The sequence below is a fragment of the Rhineura floridana genome, chromosome 7, assembly GCF_030035675.1.
Source record: "Rhineura floridana isolate rRhiFlo1 chromosome 7, rRhiFlo1.hap2, whole genome shotgun sequence".
Taxonomy (NCBI): Eukaryota; Metazoa; Chordata; class Lepidosauria; order Squamata; family Rhineuridae; genus Rhineura; species Rhineura floridana.
Window position 1 is genome coordinate 87,135,661 of NC_084486.1, and position 26,062 is coordinate 87,161,722.

At 45.1% G+C, this 26,062-nt stretch overlaps 1 protein-coding gene across 3 annotated transcripts in view; it reads right to left on the minus strand.

Moving 5' to 3' along the window:
• Positions 1 to 720: 720 nt before the first annotated feature.
• The window catches only part of LDB1 (LIM domain binding 1), an 81,186-nt gene continuing 55,844 nt past the window's right edge, over positions 721 to 26,062 (minus strand). For 2 of the 3 annotated variants that reach the window (XM_061636251.1, XM_061636253.1), the window contains exons 2-11: positions 17,620 to 17,722; positions 16,984 to 17,028; positions 14,720 to 14,795; positions 14,357 to 14,459; positions 12,878 to 13,050; positions 12,523 to 12,645; positions 10,691 to 10,774; positions 5,899 to 6,022; positions 3,932 to 4,080; positions 721 to 3,256 (exon numbers count right to left, since the gene is read on the minus strand). In XM_061636251.1, coding sequence (XP_061492235.1) covers positions 3,026 to 3,256; positions 3,932 to 4,080; positions 5,899 to 6,022; positions 10,691 to 10,774; positions 12,523 to 12,645; positions 12,878 to 13,050; positions 14,357 to 14,459; positions 14,720 to 14,795; positions 16,984 to 17,028; positions 17,620 to 17,722 — 1,211 coding nt within the window. In that variant the 3' untranslated portion in view covers positions 721 to 3,025. The remainder of the gene's footprint in view (positions 3,257 to 3,931; positions 4,081 to 5,898; positions 6,023 to 10,690; positions 10,775 to 12,522; positions 12,646 to 12,877; positions 13,051 to 14,356; positions 14,460 to 14,719; positions 14,796 to 16,983; positions 17,029 to 17,619; positions 17,723 to 26,062) is intronic. The other variant, XM_061636252.1, reaches the window with a different exon arrangement.

The following is a 26,062-nucleotide window of genomic DNA, read 5'->3' on the forward strand; positions in this document are numbered from 1 at the left end:
CCTAGCTAGTGAGGAAGGAAAATGGCTCTGGCAGGTGGTACACCATTTCCCAGGACTACTCAGGGCAGTGAAAAGAACAGCCTTCTTTCATGCCTTGCCATTGTTAAGCAATGGCAAGTAACCTTTTAAGCTAGCTTGAAATAACATTCCTCCCTTTTCCCCACCTCCGTATGACCATGCTGATGACTGCTTGAATCTGCAGCATAGGACATGCTACTGTTGCAGGTGCTTCTAGGTCCTATGACATTCAAATGACAGCTACCAACATTGTTGATCCTATTGCTGTAAAACTGAAGCAGTTGACAGTGCAACCATAACTGAGTTGTCAAAGCAGGTGCTCTTGGCTGCCTTCCTGTTTCAGATGCAGGAAGAACATGGCTCGGCTTCTCTGCTGCGTGCTTCTCCCTTTCACACAAGAATGCTTCTCTGCCCGCAGAACATTTTCCGCAACTTTTAGATGTGCCCATTATTTCATTGTTGCTTGATGTGTAAATTCCAGAATGCATCGTACCAGCAAATGCAGTTCCATAGAAACGGAAGGAAGGAAAGAGAGGGGAGGAGGACAACAGTTTAAGATTGGAAGGTGCTAGCATCAGGGAACAGGAGTTAAGTCAACTGCTTGCTTCAAGCTAAGCAAGGAACCCTGAGCTGGACTTAGCAAGAAAGGATGGGTCCCTTTTCTCAAGATCTGATGAGAAATGACTCTAGCAGGAGAGCACCAAACCGAAAAAAGTTGTTTTATTGGTACCATACATGACCATAAATGGCACAAACTATGCAAAAAAAAAAAAAGGCTTTACAGTGCCCCAGGGGGAAGTGGTAGGTGGAAAGGGCAAGGGTGGGGAGAGGGGACAGAGTACACGTCACCAGTTCATGCCGAGCCACAGCAACGGGGGACGTGACACTCATATCTTCAGATACAAAAAAGTTACAGAAAAACGCCCTGTAAATTATAGTATTGACTGTTGTATTGCCTACTTCCAGGGGGACAGAGCACAATGGAGTATCTGGGCCCAGTAACACAAAAGTGACCCCCCCCCGAACATGCTTCAGGTTGATCCATCTGGGCTCCTCCAGGAGAAAGGAGAATTTATGGGATTCCAGAGCATCATTCAGATTGAACACCCCACGCCCTAGTGGTGGCCAGCGATGGGCCAGAAATGGCAGCTCTGGGACAACTGATGGCATCAGTCCTGCTAGGGAAAACATCCTTTGTGGAATGGAATCCACTTAGGTAAACAGACTAAGTAAGGTAAAGGGGGGTTGCCATGACGGTTCAGATTGTGCCCTCTAAATATCACCACCCTCACAATCAGTCCATCCCATCAGGTGGTCAAAATACCTCACGCTACTCTGTACTCCTCTGTCAAAAATGAAAAGCTATGCCTTAACATATGGCTACTTTGCAGGCCTCAGTGGCATAAAGCATCATCTCTCCATGGCTCACAGGACAAAACTAGCGTACGAAATGCTGGCAGAAGAACATGAGTGACATCCAAACACTGGAAAGGGGAGCGGGCGAGTTTAGGAACAGATCTTCTTTCCTTGGGGACCTTGTGAGCCCTGTCACTCCCCTTCATAGTAAAATAGTTTCCTAGAACCTCACTCCATAATGGAGGAAATGATCATCCTTCTTTACAAAGCATGTATAATCCAATCCCCTGATTATGCTTCCTAAGAAGTCCTGTTCACCCCCATTCCCCACATTCTGCACTGCTGTAAACTGGTGACAGTACCTTCTGAACTCTCCTGTCTCCCACAAAATATGCCCATCGCAATGAACTCCCCCAACCACTGATGGGGGCGGCTGCATTAGTGAGAACACAGTGAAAGAACAGTATCATACACACGGCCTACAGCGCGGAAATATACAAGCACAAGGTACACAAACCCGAAAGGGGGGGTAGAGAAGGGGGGGCAAGGACAGCAGCACACACAAAGTTACACAGAGAGGGCAAAGTGGGGCAGCCATGCTGTCCTCAAAGGATGTAGAAAGGAAGTCTGCAAAGTCTCTCCTTGGTTTGAAGCTCTCAGAACTGTATATAAAAACCAAGATTCCCAATTGGTAGACAAGCCTGTACAAAAATCAGGATTGGGGAAAACAGGGAAGGAGGGCATTTTGTTTTTTTTAAACATACAATTTTAATATATATATATTTTAAAAAACCAAAGTATGGGGAGGGGTCAAGATTGCAGTTTTCTGTAGGAGCAAGCTGGGCAGAGGGCTGGCCCTACGCCAAAGGATCAGACCAAAAGGGACATGTGCCCTTCCATGTCAACTGCAGGGTTGTTTTCTAGTCACATTCCAAGAGGCATTAAACTCCCACTACCCCCTCTCACACTGGTTTTCTGGACTCTTCAGGCAGAGCGGGGGTAACTGCACTGCAACATCTATAGCAACCAGGAAGGACTACTCGAGACCCTTCCTACAAAAATCATAGCTGCCCCCACTGGGAGTCATGACGTTGTCTACAGGACATTGCCAGACTCTCCTGCTAGAAGGAAGCCCCCTTGAGACCAAATATGGAACTGGACTGATAAAACATGCTTAGGCTGAAAGTTCTGTCAGATCACCTTAAACACTCAGGCCCCTTCCCCTCCTGAGGTGTTTCCTGCCAATCAAGCAAAACTGGCAGGCTCCAAGGGGATGTGTAATGAACATGAAACGCCATCCCACAGGAGTGTCACTTGTGGTGTCCGGGGCTCTGGATGCATGGGCAGGAAGGGAGAAGGAATTGAAATTCTGCTAGGGCTGGAGTGAGATCCAGGCTCCATCATGCCTCGTGCCCCAAGTCTGCCCTAAAGGGCACAGCCAAGAGTGCAGACAGCAGGGAGTGGTGGCCAGGCCAACTGGAGGCAGGTAGGTGGGCAGGCTGGTGCTGCAATGCCCATCAGCCCTGGCACCACGCCAGCCAGCCAGCCACTCTTCTTCACAAATTGTCCAGGTAGAACGGTTTCGACTCAGTCCGCGTGGGGGCAACCAGCCAAGTCAGGTAAAGGCTAGGCCGGGCAGCGGGTTGGGGCTTTACTGCGATGCTTGCGACGTCGGATTCTCAGACTTGCTCTCCTGACTGGAGGGGGGCTTGCTGTTCCAGGGGCTGTTGGCACCCAAAGCGGGAGAGTTGTTGAAGCTGTCCTCGTCGTCAATGCCATTGGCCGCGTCAAACTGTGTGTTCTCCAGCCGCGTGATAAGGCGCTCATCCTCGTCACCAAATTCCCCGCCCATCAGGGTCGGCTCGCCCACCACCATCACATCCTGAGGAGGGAAGAGGGTCCCGAAACATAATCGAGGTGGAGACTGCCCTGACCCACTCCACAATCCTTGAAGGAGCTGGCTATCACAAAATAAGGACACCTCCCTCTACCACCCTAGAATGGGCGAGCAAAACTGTGTGGTCCCAATTTTGCCCACTCTGTCCTCCTCTAGCCTCCATTTCATCATCCCTACCTGGAACACTGTTGCTACTTAGTTTCTATTGTGTTAGGGGCCTAATGGCTGCTTAACATGTCCAGGAATATACTGGGGCACTGGAAAAACATGGTCTCCCTGCTCAGTTCCAGTTCTGACCCAAGGAGGGAAAAAACCAGGATGCCTCTGGATCTTACCTCACAGGAAGGAAGCTCACTCTCTGACTATGCCTGAGGAGAGGTGGCCCAGAGCTGAGGTGGCCACTTCAAAAAGAGCTCAAGAAGGAATCGTCTACCTGATCACAGAAGATGTGGCTCCGGCACCAAAAGGGACCAAACCGTGCCCGTTTTCACAATGTCTGCTGCCATTGTGAGCAAACAGACAAAGCTCTCTGTCCCCCAGGTAATTTGCAGGGAGCTAGTCCAGTGTTTCTGAGGGTGCTCCAGCTGCATGGTGCACAGCCTCATGCAGGAGGAGTTCTCAGGTTAAGAAGAAAAGAGAGAATGAAAAGGGGATGCTTACAGGTACCTGACTGGAGAGGGCAAAGGTGCTGGCTGGGCTCTTCTTCTTGCTGTTGCTGTTGTTGGTGTTGCCACCACCGGAACTCATGGTGCTGCCCCCTGACATCTTCCTTTTCCGGCGCTTGCTGGGCTGCTGACGTGCAGGCTCAGCTGGGAAGGTGTAAGCAAAGGGAATGTTGGAGAGACATCTTGGCCCCAGTAAAATAAACTGGTGTTCCCCAGTACAGTCAAGCTATAACTAAAAAGACCCCTACCACCACCACCTGTATATCTGTTGTCCCCAAAACCTGATTCGCTGGACACTTATTACTTATTTAAAGTATTTCTACAATATATATACTAGGAGTGCCTTTTACCAGCTTCGGCTGGTAAGATAGTTGCGGCCGTCTGACCACTGTTGTCCATGCACTGGTAATCTCCAGGATGGATTACTGTAATGCACTTTATGTGGGGCTGCCCTTGAGGTTGGTCCAGAAGCTACAGCTGGTGCAAACTGCAGCGTCAAGATTGCTCACTGGGACAGCGTATCGCCAACATGTCACCCCGCTGCTGAAAGAATTGCACTGGCTGCCCATTTGCTACCTGGTCAAGTTCAAGGTTCTAGTTTTGGTGTACAAAGCCCTTTACAGCTTGGGACCAAGATACCTGAAAGACCGTCTTATCCCTTATATACCCAGTCGATCACTGCGGTCTACAGGTGAGGGACTCCTGCAGATACTATCTTATCAGGAGGTCCGTTCTGCACAACATAGGAAACAGAACTTTAGTGTGGTGGCACCTACCCTGTGGAATTCCCTCCCCTTAAATATTAGGCAGGTGCCATCTCTGTTATCTTTTCGGCGGCTTTTGAAGACTTTCCTAACAAGTCTTTTAAGTTGAGACCAATCCCAATCTGCGTTGGGATTGCTTTTAATATGTTTTTTTATTTTAAACAATGTTTATAACCCTTTTTAAAAGATGTTTTTAAAGCTTTTTTAAAAAAAAGTTTTTAAAGTTGTTTTGTTTTAATGTATTTTAAGGTCTGTTTTTATGATGTTTTGATGTGTTTTTAACGCTTTTGTTTGCTGCCCTGGGCTCCTGCTGGGAGGAAAGGCGGAATATAAATCAAATAATAAATAAATAAATAATATATATAGGGAGTGGTACTGAAGGGACTTCAGAGGTAAAAATTAACATAGAAGGCATAAAATCAGTGTTAGGCTCTACCCTCAGTCCCTCTGAAAGGCTCTCCAGAACAAGACAGTTTTCAGAAGTCTCCAGAAAACCATCAGGGAGAGAGCAGAGTGGGCTTCTTGGGGTAGGGTATTCCAAAGCTTGGGGACCACAGCTGAAAAGGCTCTCTCCTGTGTGCCTGACAGTCTGACATCTTTCATTCCAGGCATGCAGACGAGACTAGAGGCAGATGATCTTAAATCCCGGGCAGGTACATATGGACGTAAGCGGTCCCTCAGGTATATTGGTCCAAGGTTGTTTAGGGCTGTAAAGGTCAGTACCAGCACTTTGAATTGGGCCTGGAAACAAATTGGGAGCCAGTGGAGTCGATAAAGCACAGGGGTGTTATGCTCCCTGTGCTGTGCTCCAGTAAACATTCTGGCTGCTGCATTTTGAACCAACTGTAATTTCTGAACCGTTTTCAAAGGCAGCCCCACATAGAGTGTGTTACAGTAATCAAGCCTCAACGTCACCAATGCATGTCAATGCACTTGCCTGTAATCTGTTTGAACTTTCTCACCAGCACCCAGATCTCATTCACTAGGTGTTTCTTTCTGCCATCCCACGCTGTACTCTTAGAGTCAGGAACTCTGGCACCCAACGTTGTCAGCTGTAAATGCAGACTCTACTAAAGAGTTGCAGTCCATAGAAGGACAATGCCCATTGCACCCTCTGGTGGAGTTCATAGGAAATGCATCCAACGATGGTCAAGCCACAGTAGCTCTAACACCCAGGGCAGCCGTGCAAAGCTCTCACCAGGTGGTGCCACCATACGCTGCCACTTCTGGAAGAGGCACGTCTTGAGGCAGTCCCGGGGACTGAGGCTGTAGGTCTTGTGCCGCGACATCAACTCCTGCATTGGTTCTAGGATTACGCAAAGCTGTGTGTGTGTGTGGGAGGGAGAGAGAGAGAGAGAGAGAGAGAGAGAGAGAGAGAGAGAGAGAGAGAGAATGAATTAGATTTTGTAGCAGAGGACAACAAATTAGAAGCTAGAATCCTCCCAGAGTCAGATGTAGCAATGTGAGCCATGGATGGAACTTGGCCAAAATGAAGACCAGTACACTGGTATGATAAGCCATCTCCCAGTCTCTTGTGCACTGGTCACAGGATAAGGCACATTCCCAGTATCAGTCTTGCCCTGAATAATTGTTAGTGGGGCATCCACAAGTAGTAGTTTCTGGACTTGAGTTTCAAGCTACACACAGAATGTTCATACATTTCTGTGCACACAAGCACAGCCTGATATTAAAGAATTTTTGCCCTCAGCACCTGTGCAGCATTCACTGAAGCCAATGCTGCAGGCTGATTTTCAGACATAAATTTATTTACACAAATTTGCATTCATTTCACAAGTTATATTTCCTAGATTCCTGCCCTTCTTACAGCCATTGATTTGCAGCTAGATTATGTACTACTTTTATGTCCTCACAATATGTACACACTAAAATAACCTGCGCCCCTCTAGGATTAAAGTTAATGTGGTGAGGGGGTTTGAGAGTGTTGAAGAAGCTAAGAGCAATACCGTCAGGAGTCTAGACCAAGAGGCTAGACTCCTAGCAGGGGTACCCAAGGCGGAATGGTCAAAGCTGAAACACCAGACTAAGATGCATCCATACTCAGAGGAAGGCAATGGTAAACCACCTATGAATACTTCTTGCCACGAAAACCCTATGAACAGAGTATCCAAAATGCAACATGAGATACTGCTGGAAGATGAGACCTCCAGGTCAGAAGGCACTCACTGAGCTACTGGGGAGGAACAAAGTACGAGTAGCACTGGGACTAATGACGCAGCTGGGTCAAAGCCAAAAAGAAGTCCAGAGGCTGATGCGCACAGATGCAAAAGGAGAGTCCGGAGTTGCACGATGCACACAATAAGAACATGAATGTGAGAAGCAGGAACCAGGGAAAGTTAAAAATTGTCAAGCAAGAAATGGAACATATCAACATTACAATACTTGGTGTGAGTGAATTAAAATGGATGGGAATGGGACATTTTCAATCAGGCAACTACAAAATATTTTATGCAGGAAATGAGAAATTAAGAAGCAATTAGGAGCTATAACGCAAGGTCTGAGCAAGTGATAGCAATGAAATTTAATGGGAAACCTATTAACATAACCATCATCCAAGTCTACGCTCCAACGACAAACGCAGCAGAAGAAGAATTGGGCAGATATTACGCAGAAGTACAGGAGGAAATTGATCACACACAAAAACAAGATGTGCTGATAATCATGGGGGACTGGAATGCAAAAGTAAGGAACAGAGAAGAACTAGGAATTGTGGGGAAATGGGGCTTAGGAGACAGAAATGAAGCAGGAGAAAGACTTATTGAATTCTGTGAAGCCAATAATTTGTTTCTTGCGAACACATTTTTTGAGCAACCGAAAAGATGACTGTTCACATGGACATCACCAGATGGTCAATATAGGAATCAAATTGATTATATAATTGGTAGGAGAAGATAGAGAAGTTCCATACTTTCTGAGAAAACAAGACCAGGAGCAGACTGCGGTACAGATCATAAACTGGTAATATCCCAAATCAAAATAAAACTAAAGAAGAACAACAAAGCAATCATAATGCCAAAATACAATTTAAATAACATCCCAGAAGAATATAAAGATCAAATAAGAAACAGGTTTGAGGCTTTAAACTTTGTTGACAGAGAACCCGAAGAACTATGGAGTGAAGTTAGAGACATGATCAGGGAAGAATGCAAAAAGACAATACCTCTAGTTAAAAAGAGAGAAAGACCTCAATGGATGACTGAAGAAACTCTTAAAATGGTTAAAGAGAGAAGGAAAGCAAAAGTATACCATCCTTAGTATTTCAAAGTTAACCCTTCTATAAACCCACATACACACTAAATTCTTATTTAGTGGAGGAAGGAGAACAGAAAGAGGAGGCACCACACTGCAGGCCAAGCAACAGGCTGCAGGCTGCAACAGGCAAATATCCACTTAATTCCACCCCCCATGGTTGGAGGGAGAGAAAGGGCAGTCCTTGCCGCTGCTTCCTGGCTCGGGGCCTCCTGTTCAACAACAGCCGCCCCATCCTCCTCCTCCTCCAGGCAAGGCCCAGGTCCTCACCGCCACTTCTCGGCGCGGGACCTCCTGCTCAACAACAGCCCGGCGCAGGGCCTCCTGTGCGGGGCCTCCTGGCACGGAGGCCTCCTGCTCAACAACAGCCTGGCGCCTCCTGCCCAACAACAGCCTGGCGCGGGGCCTCTTGTGCGGGGCTTCCTGGTGCGGGGCCCCCTGCTCAACAATAGCTGCCGCTGCGTCCTTCTCCTCCTCTTGCTCCAGGCAAGGCCCAGTCCGAGCTCCCGCAGCCACCTCCCAACATAAACCATCACCAGCAGCAGCAGCAGCAGAAGCCTGGGGAGCAGCAGCTGAGTGAGCCCGAGGACATGGAGAGGAAGACAGCATTGAAACAGCAAACAGCTTTGCTGTAACAAATGGCTATCATCCTTCTGCCTCTTGGGAACTGCCGCCCCCCGCTAACACCACCTCCTCTTTCTTGGCGGTGCCAATAATAATATTTGTTATTTAAATTATTTTTTGTAAATTGTATTGCCTTTATTGTATTTTTATACCTGTGTTTATTTTTCTTTGTAAGCCGCCTTGAGGACCTTTGGCCGAAAGGTGAGGTACAAAGAAGATTTAATAATAATAATAATAATAATAATAATAATAATAATAATAAAATAACAACAATAAAAAAGCAAAAGGAGACAGAAACACGGTCAGAACCCTAAATGCAACAATACAGCGACTAGTACGTAGAGACAAAGAGAACTATTACAATAGTTATTGTATAGAAACAGAAGACGACAACAAAAAGGGAAGAAGAGCCCTATTCCAAAAGATTAGAGAAATGAAAGGGAAATTTAAACCAAGAGTAGGAATGTTGAATAATCAACAGGGGAACACACTGACTGACCAAGATGAAATAAAAGGAAGATGGAAGCTATACACTGAAGAACTCTATAAAAGAGATGCCAGGATGACAGATTCATTCATGGAGGAACCGTATGATGAAGAACCAGAAATTTTAGAATGTGAGGTGAAAGCTGCTCTAAAAATACTTGGAAGAAACAAATCACCAGGAACAGATGGCATACCAATACATTTGCTACAAGCTACTGAGACTGAATCTGTCCACATTTTGCCAAAATTTGTCAAGAAATATGGAAAACTAAACAACGGCCCACAGACTGGAAGCGTTCCACATACATCCCAATTGCAAAGAAAGGGGATCCCAGAGAATGCAGTAATTATCGAACTATTGCCTTAATATCCCATGCAAGTAAAGTAATGCTGAAGATTCTACAACAAAGGCTCTTACTATATATGGAACGAGAAATGCCAGATGTCCAAGCTGGATTTTGAAAGGGAAGAGGTACCAGAGATCATATCGTAAACACACATTGGATAATGCAACGGACAAGGAATTCAGAAGAAAATTACCCTGTGCTTTATAGATTACAGCAAAGCCTTTGATTGTGTAGGTAATGAAAAACTATGGAATGCTTTAAAAGAAGTGGGAGTGCCACAGCATCTGATTGTCCTGATGCGCACCCTATACTCTGGACAAGAGGCTACTGTAAGGACTGAATATGTCCCAACTGGTTCCCAATCAGAAAGGGTGTGAGACAGGGGTGTATTTTATCACCCTATTTGTTTAATCTATACGCAGAACATATCATATAGAAAGCGGGATTGGACCAAGATGAAGGAGGTGTGAAAATTGGAGGGAGAAACATCAATAATTTAAGATATGCAGATGATACCATACTACTAGCAGAAACCAGTAATGATTTGAAATGAATGCTGATGAAAGTGAAAGAGGAAAGCACAAAAGCAGAACTACAGCTGAACGTCAAAAAGATTAAAGTAATGACAAGAGAAGATTTATGTAACTTTATTCCCAATCTGTACGTATGGATGTGAAAGTTGGACAATGAAAAAAGAGGATAAGAGAAAGAGCAACTCATTTGAAATGTGGTGTTGGAGGAGAGCTTTGTGCATACCATGGACTGCGAAAAAGACAAATAATTGGGTGTTAGAACAAATTAACCCAGAACTGTCACTAGAAGCTAAAATGATGAAACTGAGGTTATCATACTTTGGACACATCATGAGAAGACATGATTCACTTGAAAAGACAATAATGCTGGGAAAAACAGAAGGGAGTAGAAAAAGAGGAAGGCCAAACAAGAGATAGATTGATTCCATAAAGGAAGCCACAGACCTGAACTTACAAGATCTGAACAGGGTGGTTCATGACAGATGCTATTGGAGGTCACTGATTCATAGGGTCGCCATAAGTCGTAATCGACTTGAAGGCACATAACAACAACAAAATAACCTGCTCACATAAATGTTAAAACTACTGTAAAGTCGAGTAAATATATAGATACATTAGTCCCCAAGCGCTGTCTTTGGAAGGTAGGCTTTATATTTCTTAATGAAAAGTAAAAAAGAAGGTATGCTAGGGAGCTCATTCTACAGCTTTATGGGCTTTCTGGAAAAGCACTTACTCGGAGGTAGTTGAGAGTGGAGTTTGAAAGTCCACACCGAGTGATGTTCTTGGACAACTGGTCGAGCATCTGGGGATCTTGTGCCTGGAGTGAGAAGGGAGAGAAGGAAAGTCACAAGAACGTAAGGCACCAGCAAATATCCTGTATGTCAAATGCTGGAAACTTCACCATTTGAACACTTATAGTATGGGTGGAACAAAAAAAGGATGTTACAGTGCAGTCACGCCTATTATTTACAGTACTTCTTATCCATCCTTCACCCAAGAGTCCCAGGGTGGCTTACATAAAACCATAAAAATATAAAAACACAACAATATTACAGAAAAAGCAACACATATCAAAAGCAGAGGTCATGGAATTGACTAAATCGTTATCTAGCCCCTTCAGAAATTTGATCAAAAAGGAGTCTTGGCCTGCCAATGAAAGCTATACAATGTCAGTGCAAGATGCACCTTGGAGTACAGAGAATTCCAAAATCTAGGGGCTACCCATGTTTTATTGTCCCTCATACATTTAGCAGCTTTCTCCATAGAGCTCAATGCTTGGGCAGGTTGATTTCAGTGAAGGCACTCCATATTTGGGGGGCTCAAGTCATTTTTTTACTTTATATTTTAACAGAAGAAGCACCCTGGAATTGGGCTGAAAACCAAATTGGCAACCAGTGTCAATTATGGGCTATAGGCCTGTGCAGAGCCAATTTGAAGGACACTCTAGAGAAGCCTTTTCAACCTGGTACCCTCCAGATGTTTGGACTACAACTCCCTTCATCCTTGACCAGTGGCTATGCTGGTTGGGGCTAACAGGAATCATAGTCCAAAACGTCTGGAAGGCACCAGGTTGCAGAACACTGTCCTAGAACTCTAGCCAAGGAACTGGTGTTCCTCCCTAAGAGATTTTAAAAAAAAATCTATGAATGCCTGGAGGGGCAGGATGGCCCCTTTCCTGCTCAGTTCCTTGCTAGTGCCATCACAAGATTTCATCTCCAGTAAGTGACCCTTGCAGCAGGGAAAGGGGTGCACAGATGACCCCCAGTTATAGGCAATTGGTTTTTCTTCTCCATGTTTTTTCTGCAGTCCTATTCCTGAAGATATGGACAGATAGTCAAACAGGGGAGGGGCACCAGCTCCCTCGCTAGAATTCCTAAGTGTTCCTAAAACTGGCTCTGCGCAGGTGCCAAACTCATGCGTGGAACTCTGGCAGTTTCCATTAAAGTTTTGCAAACTTCCCACAATTATGAAACTCCCTCTTGATGGAGATTTGCCAAACTCTCTCTCTCTTTGTTTTTCACCAGCTGGGAAACAAAAGTCAAGTTAAAAAGAAATGCAAGTAGGAAGCGATCACTGGTTTTACTGAGGTCTGTTCTGCTGTTTATTCTGTTGTCTTGCTACTCTTATTTATTTTGATAAATCAATATTTTTAGTTTGATTATGTGTGTTTTTATTGCATTTTATATTATTTCCATAAGAAACAGATTATTTTTAATAGAAAAGCAGAGTGTAAATATTAAAGAAACTACTAAGGTGCAGATCTGTTTAAAATTTGGATAAAAGTCTCAAGTTTGGCTTTCAGTTCAAGATCAACAACTTGGGAATTTAGAATCCTGCACCCACTTCTGCCCTCTGGCAATAGTTGCTGACCTCAGGAGCTCAGCTTGCAAAGATCCAAGTCTCAAGACGGAAGCAACAGGGTATCAACATAAACTACATCAAAAGAGCAACACAAAGCAAGCTCTAATAACATAATGCATCTGATGAGAGAGAGAGAGAGAGAGAGACTGAATGAATTGCTTAAATCAAGTCAAGCCAATGGTTTGTACCAAGCAGTGGACTCACATGCATAGCAAGGATGCTGCGGGGAATGAGCTCCCGGTGCTGCCGGATGCTGAAGTGCCACGTCTTTATCCTCATCATGTCATCAAACATGAACTCCAAGTAGAGGCGGCCCTCCACACACACCTGGGAATGTGAAAAGCAAACGGCCTTCAGGTATAGGTGAGCCTTCTCCATCCTGTAAACAACCCCAGCCCCCATTTGTGTGTCTGCCATGCTCTTACTTCCAAACATGGGCTCTTTACAGGAGGTCACAAGCAACATCAAAGACTGAACTACTCTCGGCAGCAATTCAATGCAGACTCCTTTGAGCAAGACTTGGGGAGTGAGGTGGAGGAAGTGACTGCTGCACTCTCACCTGGGTGAACATGGGCTTGCCATGCTGGGTGACCATGGTACACTGGTCACAGTCAAGTGAGACAAAGTTGTTGTGAAAGGACTCCTTTGGGTGCTTCAGGACATAGTATAGCTCAGTAGCACCCCCTTCAAAGATGCTGCGGAAATAGCGGGGGATCAGGGTACGTCCAATCGCTAGATACAGGGGAAGAAAAGGGAGATAAAAACCAGACACTTGTTACTTTTGGCACTGCAGATTCAGGACTACTACTGCAGTAAACAACTTTATGCTGGAGGTCTTGAATATCCAATGGAAATGCCAAATGAGTCAGGTAAGTCTTACATAGTAAGGCAGTAGACGAAGCATCCAAACCAAGAAGCAATGCAGTCCCAGCTCCAGGTTTGGGGGCTTGGGCAAACAACCCTTGGTCCCACATCTTGGCTTACTTGTGGGTGGGGTGCCCACCCATGATGACTATGCTGGTTGGACCTGTGACCAAACTGGGTCTCTAAGAAGCTATGCTACAAAGGCTTACTTGGATAATGACATTACAACATCCCCCTCTCTAGGACAGAATGGTGATGGACCAGGTTGTTTTAAAGAGAACTAATGTACATTTTCATTTTGAAATGATTAGCCTGTTGTCTGAAATGTGATGCATAAAGGGAGATGTGTGTGTGCGTACATGCAATTGCCAACATGCATGCATTCATGTGCATACATCATAACCATCCTGGTCCTGAAACCTTCCAGTTCCTTAGTGAGAAATTAAAGTTCTTGGAAGAATCATAGGGATGAAAATACTTCAAAAAGCTTCAAACAATTCTTTTTTTTAAGATGAAAATATTTTCATTTCTGATATACCTTGAACACATTTTTTCAGCCAATTTGTGTATCTATATCTAAGAAGCATTGCAAATCTATTTTCAATCATGGATAATGTATCTATACTGGAGGAATCAAGAGAAAGTGCAACCAACAGACATTTCTGATAACCTGCCTTGCTCCACCATGGCAGGTCTCATGTTTCTGCTGGGAACACTATGTCCATGGTAGGTACAAGGTGAGAGGGTAGAGGTCCTAAGCAAGATCATGGATGGTAAATGTCTGCTGGAAGGCAACTGGGGTTCTTGGGGGTGCAAGATGAAATACAGGTTTTTATAGCCTAGCAAGCAATACAATACATGCAACTTTCCCAGTAATCAATTTTCCCAATGTCCAAACTATGTAGTAGCATCTTCTGGAATTCCTTCTTCATGATGGCTGTGAAGGCAAGGGGGTCTCACCAACAGTATACCAGATCCCAAGCTCACAGCCAGCGTTAAAAATGTGGGACCTCTCCTTGGAAGTTAAGCTTAGGAGAGGCCGGAAAATGCTTTGAAGCAACCTACTCAGCTTCCAGCCCTTTCCAATATCTCCTTATGTGGCAACTGGCTCCTGAACCTGAGGCAATGGTGCATATCAACCACCCTGCAGGATCTACCCTAGCCTGGGACTCACTGTATCTCTTTGGTCCATCTTCCAGACAGAAGGTAATTGTTAGCATGGCATCGTCCTCAAAGAACTCGGTGGTGAAAGCATCCCACCACAAATTGTCACATTCCTGCAAGAACAAAGGTGAAGAGCATTGCATATAGGGATGGGAGAACCCCAGAAGTGTAGTTCACCACCACCACTACTCCAAAGGGAGCAAGAAAGCCCAGGGAGTGGGTTTACAATGGCTTGGTTGACACCCCAGACCCTTTTCCCACCCATCTAATAGGGTGGCAGTACCCCCGCCCTTGAAACCTAGCAGCCTACTACTCCACAAGTTTCCCCACACTTTCTCCCGATTCAGTCATCCTGCACCCCACAGAACTATACCTCTGTCCAATTTTGCAGCCGCTTATTGAGCTCAAATATCCTGTAGTCAGTCTGGTTGCCATATGGTGTGTGCCTCCTGTCAATCAACCACAGGAATTATGTAGAATGTATTACTATTTTGCTATTGACATTTCACAGACAAGGGATGCCTCCCTGCCTTACCAGTGTCATGCACTGAGATAATGGCTGAACAGGAATGTCAATTCAGGTTTCTCCACATCAATGTCCAATTCTCAAATCACTGGATCATATAGACTTTTCCAGAGATGGGGGGAAGTATACATGCTAAATTACTGCTCTTGGGATCAAATTAGATGTAACTTTAACCACATCTTTGCATCCACATGCTTGGATTTCTCTTGCTCTTCTTTTTTTAAACTGACAGCAGCCACGGGTAAAGGAGGCATTCAAGATCAGGACTGAGAAATCACCACCACCACTGATTCTCCTTGATGAAAACATCCCCTTAGGTGGCTCTTGGTAGCAAATAGGAAGACGTCTCTGCAGATGGCAAGTGTCACCTTAGAACTTTATATAGCTACTCATATAGAAAATAATGTTTGCTTGTTTTAAACTGTTGTCTGATTAACTGGGGACACTTTTTAGTTGACCAAAGTAGGAGTACAGGAAGCTGCCTTGTATCTAAGTCAAACCATTGGTCCATCCAGCTCGTTACTGTTTGCAATGACTGGTAGTGGCTCTCCAGAGTTTCAAACAGAAGTCTCTCCTAGCCTGATCTACTAATCATTCCATGGCTATAGACCAAAATAGACGAAAACAACAAGAATATTATACTGCATGCTTATCGCGGGGGGGGGGGATGGGTATTTGTATTTTGGGATTAGAACCAATTATCTTAAAAAAAAAAAAAAAGGTCTCCCCAGCCCTACCTGGAGATCCTAAGGACTGAACCCGGGACCATCTACATGCAGTGAGCCACAACCCTATAATTTTCAGGCTATTAAGGCTGCAATCCTATACCCACTAAGTTAGGAGTAAGCCCAATTTAACTCAGTAGTATTTACTTGTGAGTAAACACGCTCAAGACTGCAGTATAAGTGTTCCAGCCTTAGGCTGCAATATGGGAGTAAGTCCCATTGAACCCAATGGAGCCTACTTCTGAGTAGACATGTATTGGACGAAGCTTTAGTCAGAAAGTGCTTGATGTAGGAGATTGCTGCCCATTATTTCATGGGATTTCCTCAAACTCAAGAGAGCGCAGAGGCAGTGGACAGGCAGCTCCAGTGCTTTTTGGTAAAAAATGAGGTGCCGGTACTCATACCTTGATAAAAGTGCCATGGGCGTCAGTACAAAATCGCTGGTGTGGGCAGCAAAAAAAGAGGTGCTGTTACTTTGTACCATTGAGTACTATTACACACACACACACAAAAGCCCTAGGCAGCTCTATACACATACATCCCGAAGCTCCTCTCAGTTGTATTCCTCTTTACTACCTCCGATCTCCCATACACCCTCAAGTTCTGACTCCTGTCAAAACAGGGGATTCCATACACATCCAGTAGTGCACACATAAATGTGCATGAATTAAATCCTTAATTTAAAGTTTTGTTTGGATGAAGACAGATGTAACATTGCAAGAGGTTTGAAGATAGATCCGGTATCATGAAAACAAATGCCCTGGTTTGCTGTAAATGTTTCTTGAAACATTTAACTGCAGAGTTTTGCCAGATTGTATCATGAGATTATACTGCTTTTGAACCAAATTTTTCCTTCCAGAATATAAATTTAGTGTTAAAATTGCAAGGTTCCAACATTCATATGGATTGCCAACCTTTTTAGGCACGTGGCCACATTTGGATTTTTGAGCAAGTGCCATTGGTGCCACCCCCTTTGGTCACTTCTTCCTCCCTCCCCAGATTATCCCCATCCTGAGAAACAGAAATGGAGAAAGTGCACACACAGAGACTTTGCTTTTTGGATGCAGTAGAATTAATCTGAGCCTTGAAAAACACATCGGGCTGAAAGAGGAAGCAGGAAAGAGTGTCAACTCTTCCAACTTCGTCCTTCAGTTCTATGCACTTTTTAAGGGGGAAAAGGTAACCACCGTTACCACCTCATGATCAAGGGGGCAGTGAGGGTATGTGTGACCTCAGAGGTTTTGTGGGTGGCTGAAGGGTGCCATACATTGGTGACCTCTCATAAAGGACAGTTGGATAATCTGCTTAGAAATCACCTAAGGTACATATGTCTTCACCCTCTTGTTAACACAGTTTGTCAGAAGAAAGAGCAGTGCAGACTCTTACCCAATCCCAGGCTCCAGGTATGTTGGGGGATACATAGGAGTTGGTCTGCAGAAGGAAAAAAAGGGGGACAGGATGGATTAATAAAAGCACTGGAGAAGCCAGCTTCCCATCACAAAGTTCCCGTTGCAAAGGTGGTTGCATTTTGAGCCTCACAGCCATCTCCAAGCTGCCTCCTCACTAAGGAGCGGAGTACCATAGTAGACCGAGTCATTTCCCCATATTCTTCATAATGACCATGCAAAACTGCCATAGAACATCCTGCCACTTGCACAGCCCCTTGAAACCCAACTGCTGTGGAATGAACAGTGATGGCTCCAGACCAGTAATTGCCAATTGCATGCAAGGGCACACGAGCATGCCAGAAGAGAATGGCTAGTGTGCCATGCAAAGATTATTAAAGGCTCCTAGCAGCATAAAGCTGCTATCCTCATACGTGGCTGCCTGCTCTCTCTCTGTATGATTAACTGCTCTGGGCTTTCCTCTTTCCAATCAAGCATGCCTCATGTAGAAACACAGGGTCTGGGCTCCTCTGAACGCTTGCTCAAAAGTTTCAGGTGTTTCCCAGTTTTAAATCCAGAAACAAATTTCGCGTGCCTTAGCTATCAAAAAACTTCTCTAAAAGATCCTTTCACTTACCCCACATCTCGATCCAACATAGTGCCCGGGTGAAAGGGGGGAAAGGCGTTGCCGTTTGGGGGCTCCTTTGGAGAGTACAGCTTGAATGACTTAGAGGAACAGCCTGGGGAAGGGAAAAAGAAGAAAGAAAGAAGGGTGAGAACATAGATCAGTCAAGATCACATAGCCAAGAGCAGACTATAGACAAGAACGAGACATAAGTGATTTCATTATGAATACCACAGCCCCTTAGGCATCTACCCCACTACCATACCAGCCCTGACTCAACTCCTCCTGACAGAGAAGTTCCAAATATAAAATATTAACATATCATCAAACAGAACTCAAAGCTGAAGACAAGAGGAAGTGACAATGCCTTTACCATTTGTGTGCATGTGTGTGTGAGAGAGCGAGAGAGCAAGTGTCATTGGACAAATAGCTAAGTGACAAACTGCACTTGCCACCCCCACCCCACTGTTGCCACAGCACAGCACTGAGTTCCCCACACCATGGAAAAACAGCACTATGCTATGGCAGCTGCGCTTTTGGATCTATCTCCTCCCCTTCAAAGGTTGCATAACAGAGAGGGGAGGGGGGGAGAGAGAGAGAGAGATTGAGATTAAAATAGGTATCACGGCACTGTGCTGTTGTGGTTCCCCAGCAAAGGAAGCACAGTGAGCCACTACTATGGCTACATGCACTCCTCCCCTTCAAGTAAAAGGCCACACAGAAAAAGGAGGTGAACAGTTGTCATAGTATGGTGTTGTACCACGGAAATTTTATACTATGGATGCTCTGCTCCTTCCCTGTCCATCCCCTTAACTTCACACTGGGTATGGGGAAGAAGAGAGAAAGAGAGTGCAGAGACTAACTACAGCCGTAATATAGTGCTGTGTTTCCCAGTTAGGGAAATGAGTGATGGCAGGAGGCAGCTTCTTCCAGCTCAATAAGTGGTAGGTGACCACCCCTGAAAACTGATTTGCAAGACTTCTCCAGCATCAACAAGGTGGTAATACATTCAGAAGATGCAACAGAAATAAAAGGAGTCAGGAGGGAAATCACCGCCAGAATCCTGTGGCACCTCAGACGTTAAAAAAATTATCATGGCAGAAGCTTTCATGGGCCAGAATCAACTTCATTACACAGATGCAGTATCTGCCAAAGTAGGCAGGGTGTATATAGTCACTACTGTAGACAGGTTGCTTCAAACTGAATGTAGGCGAGGGGGATCTGCAAGCAGGGACAACCTATCATCTAAGGGATCATCATCATACAGGATACACTATAGATCATTTATGACTACTGGAGAGGTTGTAGCCAAGACCTACAAGTGGCAAGTAGCATTCTGTTGCTTTTTCTGCTGGGCCTGCCCTACACTAGGCAACTCCTAGATTCCCATCTGGCAATGCCGATCTGCTCTATCACTTCCCCCGTAAGTGTTATGTCAGGCATTCTTAAAACTATTTGTCTTGCAGGTGTTTGTCTCTGTCAGAAGGTACAGAGCAAATCCCACTATATATTCTAGGGCAGAGGTAGGGAACTGCATTCAGGCAGCAGACTGGATCCTTAATTCCTCGCCCCCAGGGCTGACTTTGACAGATGTGCAGCCCTGCCCACTTGTCAAAGTTCAAAGGGGCTTGCTGTAACCACTGATTAGCAGCCACAGTGAACTACTTTGAAGCCCCATTTGCAGGTATTATTTGAATTCAAACCATCTGGTGGATGATTTAAGGAGGGCGTTGGATAGGGGAGAATATGCTTTCCTCGTCCTCCTGGATCTCTCAGCGGCTTTTGATACCATCGACCACGGTATCCTTTTAGATCGCCTGAAGGGAATGGGAATAGGGGGCACTGTTTTACGGTGGTTCCGTTCCTATCTCTCAGACAGGCATCAACGGGTAGCATTGGGAGATGAGGTTTCAGACTCTTGGCCTCTCAATTGTGGTGTGCCACAGGGTTCTATCCTCTCTCCCATGCTATTTAACATCTATGTAAAGCCACTGGGAGCCATCATCAGGAGATTTGGGCTGCAGTGTCATCATTATGTAGATGACACTCAGCTCTATCTCTCGTTCAAGTCCTCACCAGAGTGGGCTGTGGATACCATTTCCAAGTGCCTGGAGTTCGTAAGTGAATGGATGGGTGGTAATAGGCTGAAACTGAACCCCGACAAGACCGAGGTGCTGCTCGTGGGTGACAAGAGAAGGTTAGGAGATATAGACCTGGTGTTTAATGGGGTAAGATTGCCCCTGAAGGACCAGGTCCGCAGCCTCGGGGTCATCCTTGACTCCCAGCTGTCCATGGAGGCTCAGGTCTTGGAAGTGAGCCGGGTAACTTGGTATCAATTACATCTGATACAGAGGCTGCGACCCTACCTTCCTGTCCATCTGCTCCCACGGGTGGTACATGCCCTGGTCTCCTCTCGCTTAGACTACTGTAATGCGCTCTACGTTGGGTTACCCTTGAAAACGGTCCGGAAACTACAGCTAGTACAGAATGCGGCGGCACGTTTAATTAAGAACAGCCGTCACCGTGATCATATCACTCCGGTGTTAGAAGACCTACACTGGTTACCAGTTGTCTACCGGGCCCAATTCAAGGTGTTGGTATTAACCTTTAAAGCCCTATACGGTTTCGGCCCAGTTTATCTGAAGGAGCGCCTCCAGCATCACCAAATATGCCGCCTGACGAGATCAGCCACACAAGACCTTCTCTCGGTCCCACCAGTTAGAACAGCTAGGCTGGTGCGGACCAGAGAGAGGGCATTTTCGATTGTGGCCCCCACCCTCTGGAATTCCCTGCCCTATGACCTCCGCCATGCCCCCTCCCTGCCAAGTTTCTGCCGCGCCTTGAAAACCTGGCTATTTAGGCGGGCATACAAGCTTCCTGGGGTGGGCTAGTTTTATCTTGTTACAGTTGTGGGTGGTTTTAGCTCATTATAGTTGAGGTTTTTGGGTTATCTGTTGGTATTTTATATGTTGTATTTTATCCTATTATGTACGTCACCTAGAGTGGCCGTTAACCCGGCCAGACAGGTGACTCAGAAATAAAATTTTATTATTATTATTATTATCCCTGTAAAGAGACACAGTTGGGCTTGCTGAAAGTGCCAACCAGCTGACCCAATGGGGAACTCCTTGTGCAGCTCATTCCTGTGGGCTCAGTAACAGGGTACAGAAATGGATCATGTGGGATATTCTAGATCTGGTACCCTCCCTAATGTGGCCCCTTTGGCCACCATGACGTCCCTGGACCCCTCCCAGAGTGTTCACCAAGGCCCCTGCCCCTACCAATTTGTATTTAATTTATATTGAGGCTTTCCTGCCCTTTTGGGGCTGTTTGGTTAGGAGGGGATTGTTTTTTTGGAGGGGAGGGGAGTGTTTCTTGCCTTTCTGACTTTTATTTGTTTTGGGAGGGCATGTAGGTTTGGCCTTCTTTTTTATTTTTATTCTTTTTGGTGGGGGGTTCTTAGCGCCCCCCCCCCCCATTTTTTTCCTGTAAAATGAGTATTGTGTGATTGGGACTCCTACTCTAAATAGTTTCTGGAAACATATGAAGAAGACAGTTGGTTTCCAGCACAAGGTACAGTTTATAGGTTCCCCACACAGGAAGACCCCTCCTGGATCAGACAAAAGGTCCCACTAGTCCAGCATCCTGTTCTCAAAGTCCGACAAGCAGAACATGAACACAACAGCACTCTTCCCACTTGTGTTTCCCAGCAACTGGTATTCAGAGGGATACTGTCTCCACCGATGGAGGCAGTTCATAGCCCTCTTGGCTAGTAGTCCTCGATATCCTCCTTGAATTTGTCTAAATCTCTTTTAAAGCCATCCAAGCTAGTGCCCATTACTACAACTTGTGGTGATTCATTCCAGAGTTTTAATTATGTCCTGTGTGAAGATGTACTTCATTTTGTCTGCCTTGACTCTTCCAACATTCAACTTTATTGGATGGCTCCAGGTTCTATCTGTTTTTTCCACACTAAGCATAATTTTGCACACTGTTATCATGCTCCCCCCAACTCATCTTTTTTCTAAACTAAAAATCCCCAAATGTTGTAACCTTTCCTCATAGGTGAGTTGCTCTAACACAAGTGTGAGGAACTTTTGGCTCTCCTGATGTTGCTGAACTAAACTCCCATCATCCTGGGCCATTGGCCATTCTTGCTAGGGCTCACAGGAGTTGTAGTTCGGCAACACCTGGAGGGCCTAACATTCCCCATTCCTACTCTAACACCTTGATCATTTTTGTTGCCATTTTCTGAACCTCATGGGCAACCTTCTTGAGGCTAACATGTGGGTGGTGGATGGATGAGGGACCTGTAGCCCTAAAGATGTTGTTGGAATAGAACTCCTATCAGCCTTGGACAACATGGGCAATGGTCAGGGATAATGGGAGTTGTAATCTAACAATATCTGGAAGGCCACAGGTTACCCCATGTAAAAAAAAACCCTCAACGCCTACCTGCAAGTAGAAAACCAGCACAGCAGACAAGAGGCAAGTATGGGACTTTTAATGTGGAAGAACATTTAAAAATTGTATCCCTCATGTGCAAATTTAAGTGGCATGCTCCCTTCTACCACCTCATTCTGTTGTATCAGTAGAATCAGCCTCCTTGAAGCCCAGAGAGAGATGATCATGCAGATATGCCTATCATAGTAGGGCCCAAGTACCAACACTTCCTGTGCTGTATCTGTATCAAAGTTCCTTTGCATGTAACTCAAGCAGCTCCACTGACATCCCTGTCAGGCTCCTCTATCATAGTATGAAAACACCCCTCAGTCCTGGCCATCTCACATCCTTTCTGCCACAAAGAGTGTGGCTATTAGCTCTTATATAGAATGATGGCGAAAGGGGAGTTGGTGACTCAACCATGGTCATATGCAGAATCAAGGGAAGTGTGGTGTTGAATCCATCAACTCACTTATGGTATCTAATCTCTCTATAACTGCTAGGACACTTTACTCTAGAGACTTGGACTAAGAGTTTTCAAGAACTAAGTGAGGTAAGTCAGAGGAGCAGGGGAGTGAAGAGGAAAATGTCTCATAATGCCACAATGTTTTAAACTAGGGATGGGGAATTTGTGGCTCTCCAGATGTTGTTGGGACTACAGCTCCCTTGATTCCTGACCACTGCTCATGTTCATGGCGGTTGGAATTCAACAACACCTGGAAGATTGCAGGCTTTCCACCTCCATTTTAAAATACAATGTTTCTGAACTGCAACGCTGATGCCTAGTTAATAAACCCCATCCTTATCATATTGATGCTCCCATAAATGCATAATATTCCAAACTACTTGCACTATAACCTCATTCTCCTTAGGGGAAAGAACATTCCAAATTCTCCAGTGAGACACCCTAGGGGCCGCTTTTCATGGGCAAAGGAGTGCCAGATGATCCCGCCCCTCCACACACTTTGTTATTTTGCCTTCTTGCATCCACTTCAAGGTAGCATCAATCCTTCCCAAGGATGGCTCCCTATCTGCTGGACTCTCAAACGGTCCAGTGATAGATTTCACATGTGCTGCTTAAAGTAATTTTGAGTTTTCCCCCACTGTTGGTGTTCACAGGCAAAGAAATTCAGTTAAGTATGCTAGTTCAGGTTGTTCAATCAAATGGCGGCCATGCAGGAACAATTGCATTTCAACCTTTCTGCACGATTTGTGTCACCTGTGAACAGCTGTGTTCCACGTGAAGTGTATTTTCTGTACTCCACCCACCCCCACTTTTCCATAGTCACACATATTTGGGATTCACTTCTCTGCAATTTTAACTTCTTCATCGCTGAAGAGAAGAATATGGGAAAGCCTTAGTAGTTCACCTATTCTGGAATCACCCAGTCTCACTAGGGAGCATGCCATGTGGGGAGAACAGTCAAGAAAAATGTGGTAGGGTGGATCAGAAGGATACCTGTGGAAATGCATCCAAACCGAATCACATAAGGACTCTATGGGCTAAGATCTAGGGTAGGAAGGTGGTGGAATATTTTCTCCCAAGCTAGCTAGAGTTGATTTTAGGGTATTTCTATCCCACACTTTAACAAGGTTCTTGGAGATGCTATCACTGAGGATTTGGTGCAATTTAAAGCAGGAAAAGAGTAACTTGTGAAAGGTGGTAATGCCTATTAACCAAAGTGGGGGAAGATTTGGGAGTTGGAATCAAAGTGCTTTAAACTACATATGTGATTCCAGCAAGTGTGTCTCAAGCCAACAAGCAAATGTGTCACTAGAGGGCTCTGTTTGCTACATCATTGCATCCTATTGACATATATACTGTTTCCCTGCCCCCATCCCTTGTGGCATCAGATTTTCTATTCAGTCCCTTCAGCCCCTTTCTTTGGACCAGAAGAACAGAGCCAGAGCTTGCCTCTGTTTCCCCAGAAGAAGCACTGCAATTGAAACATGGCACCAACGCAACAGCAACTCCTGCTGAGCCAGAAAGACCAGTTCCATACCTGGCAGGTGCCGCCATGTCTGGACAGTATGTGCTGCAACACATCACCTTCCCCACCCAAAGAGAGACAGACGTTGGTCCTGGCAACTTTTCAAGCTAGGAACGCTTAGCTAACAGTCCCAGAAATATAATCACAATGGGGGGAAAGGGCAAGGGGGATTTAAGGACCCTCTGACAGGCTAGATCAAAGACAGGGGAGCCAAGAAATGAGAATGTGCATGCAATATAAAACACTGTTCACCAATTTCCTGGCATTTCATGCAAACAGCGTTAATTAAAGAATCACAGGGTAAGTTTCTGCCAACCCTGAGCTGCTCCCTCCTAGGTGTTGCCTCAAGGGAGTAACTGGAGAATTATCTGTACTAGACATTCCTGCACTACCTCCTGTCCCCCCTATTAAAAGTCTGTCTCCAAGTGGTTGCTCCACAACAGGTGGCTACTCTGGGAAAAGGTGCTCTTCTTCAGAAAAGGACTAACTTGCCACAAAAATTACTGGTCACACACACACACACAGGATGCTCTGGTGACAAAGTGTTCCTGTTTCTCCTCTCTGCCTTCCTCTATGGAGTGCTTAGCAGCAGAAGGCTGCTACACAGAGCGCAAACCTGCAGCTCCTGTAGTCCCTAGCCATAGATAGATACAAAGCACAGGTAATGAAATATGTGGGCCTTGATAGAGGAATTATTTGTTCAATGATAGGCAGTTAGCAACTTTCATTTTGCATATATTTAAATAAAATGACATATGCATGCAAGGAAGGATTAAGTTATTCTCATTTTGGAAGATGAAGCAAGTTGAATTCTGGATTCCATTTCACTCATGCAATCTAAAACATTTGGAACAGGTACCTGCTACAGCCCAGGGTCTTAGGGGTGGGATTACCAAGAAATTTCACATTTGGCCTGGAAGCCATCTCTCTCAACCCCTCTGCCCATTGTACCCTGACCTTATCCTAGAAGACCCCATCATTCCAATCACATCCTCTAGCTCATGCTCAAACAAAACTCAGAGCTTCATACACAGGAAGGGAAGGCATGAGGGACCCTCTGGGTGACCTTTCCGTTGCTGTGGTGATGGAGAAATCACCGAGGCAACCACCCTGCTCCTCCCCTCTCAGCATCCCTTGACAGGCACCATCTGCTGCTGGTGACTAATGGAGATTGCCTGGCTAGCTGCATACCCAGCTTGGTCCAGCTTGACCTTCTCAGTATTTAAACACAGGATCTCCAAAGTTCTGAGCACCCTTACTATCTAGCATGTGGAGCAATAATCCTGAAAAATTCATGCTTCCTAACAGTCAACAAGACATCTTGCAAGCCATGCCAGGACACAGTGCTTGCTTTCACATGTAATGCTAAACCTCAAACACAGGAGCTTCCACTTCCATTAAGATGAACCATAGTTTAGTGTTACATCTGCACCCTAAACTGTAGTTAATGTTAACTATGGTTTGTTGAAACAAGCCAGCTTCATAAACAATTGTTTGAATGGTTATTGGTTTGTTTCAATAAACCAACATTTATTTGGATACTTTATACTTACAATCATTCAACATATACAAACCAATCTCCTTGATGCAAATTCTGTCTAAAAACCACAAGATTAATCTCAGTCTGAAGATTAACCACACTTTGTTGGGTTCAGACATCACAACAGTCTGTGTTTGGTCTAAAATGGAAGAAAAAGCTTCCATTCTCCTCTTCATCTCTTCATGGCCACACCAGAGAAGGCAGGAGGTATGTGTATGAGCTTGAGACTCACTATGGGCAATCCTGTTGATACTAGACCATGGTTTAGCACCATATGCACAGCTATTGGGGTGGTAACTCAGAACAATGCAAAGGAAAGCCTGAAAAAAGAGTTATTCAAAGTAGGATCATCCTACAGCCTGTCTCCATATGTTGAAAGTTCCACATGACGAGAGGATTTCTGTCTGCAGAAGGCAAAAGTTAGTCAGAAATCGCAAGATAAGGTACTATTTATTTATTTATTATTTGATTTATATCCCGC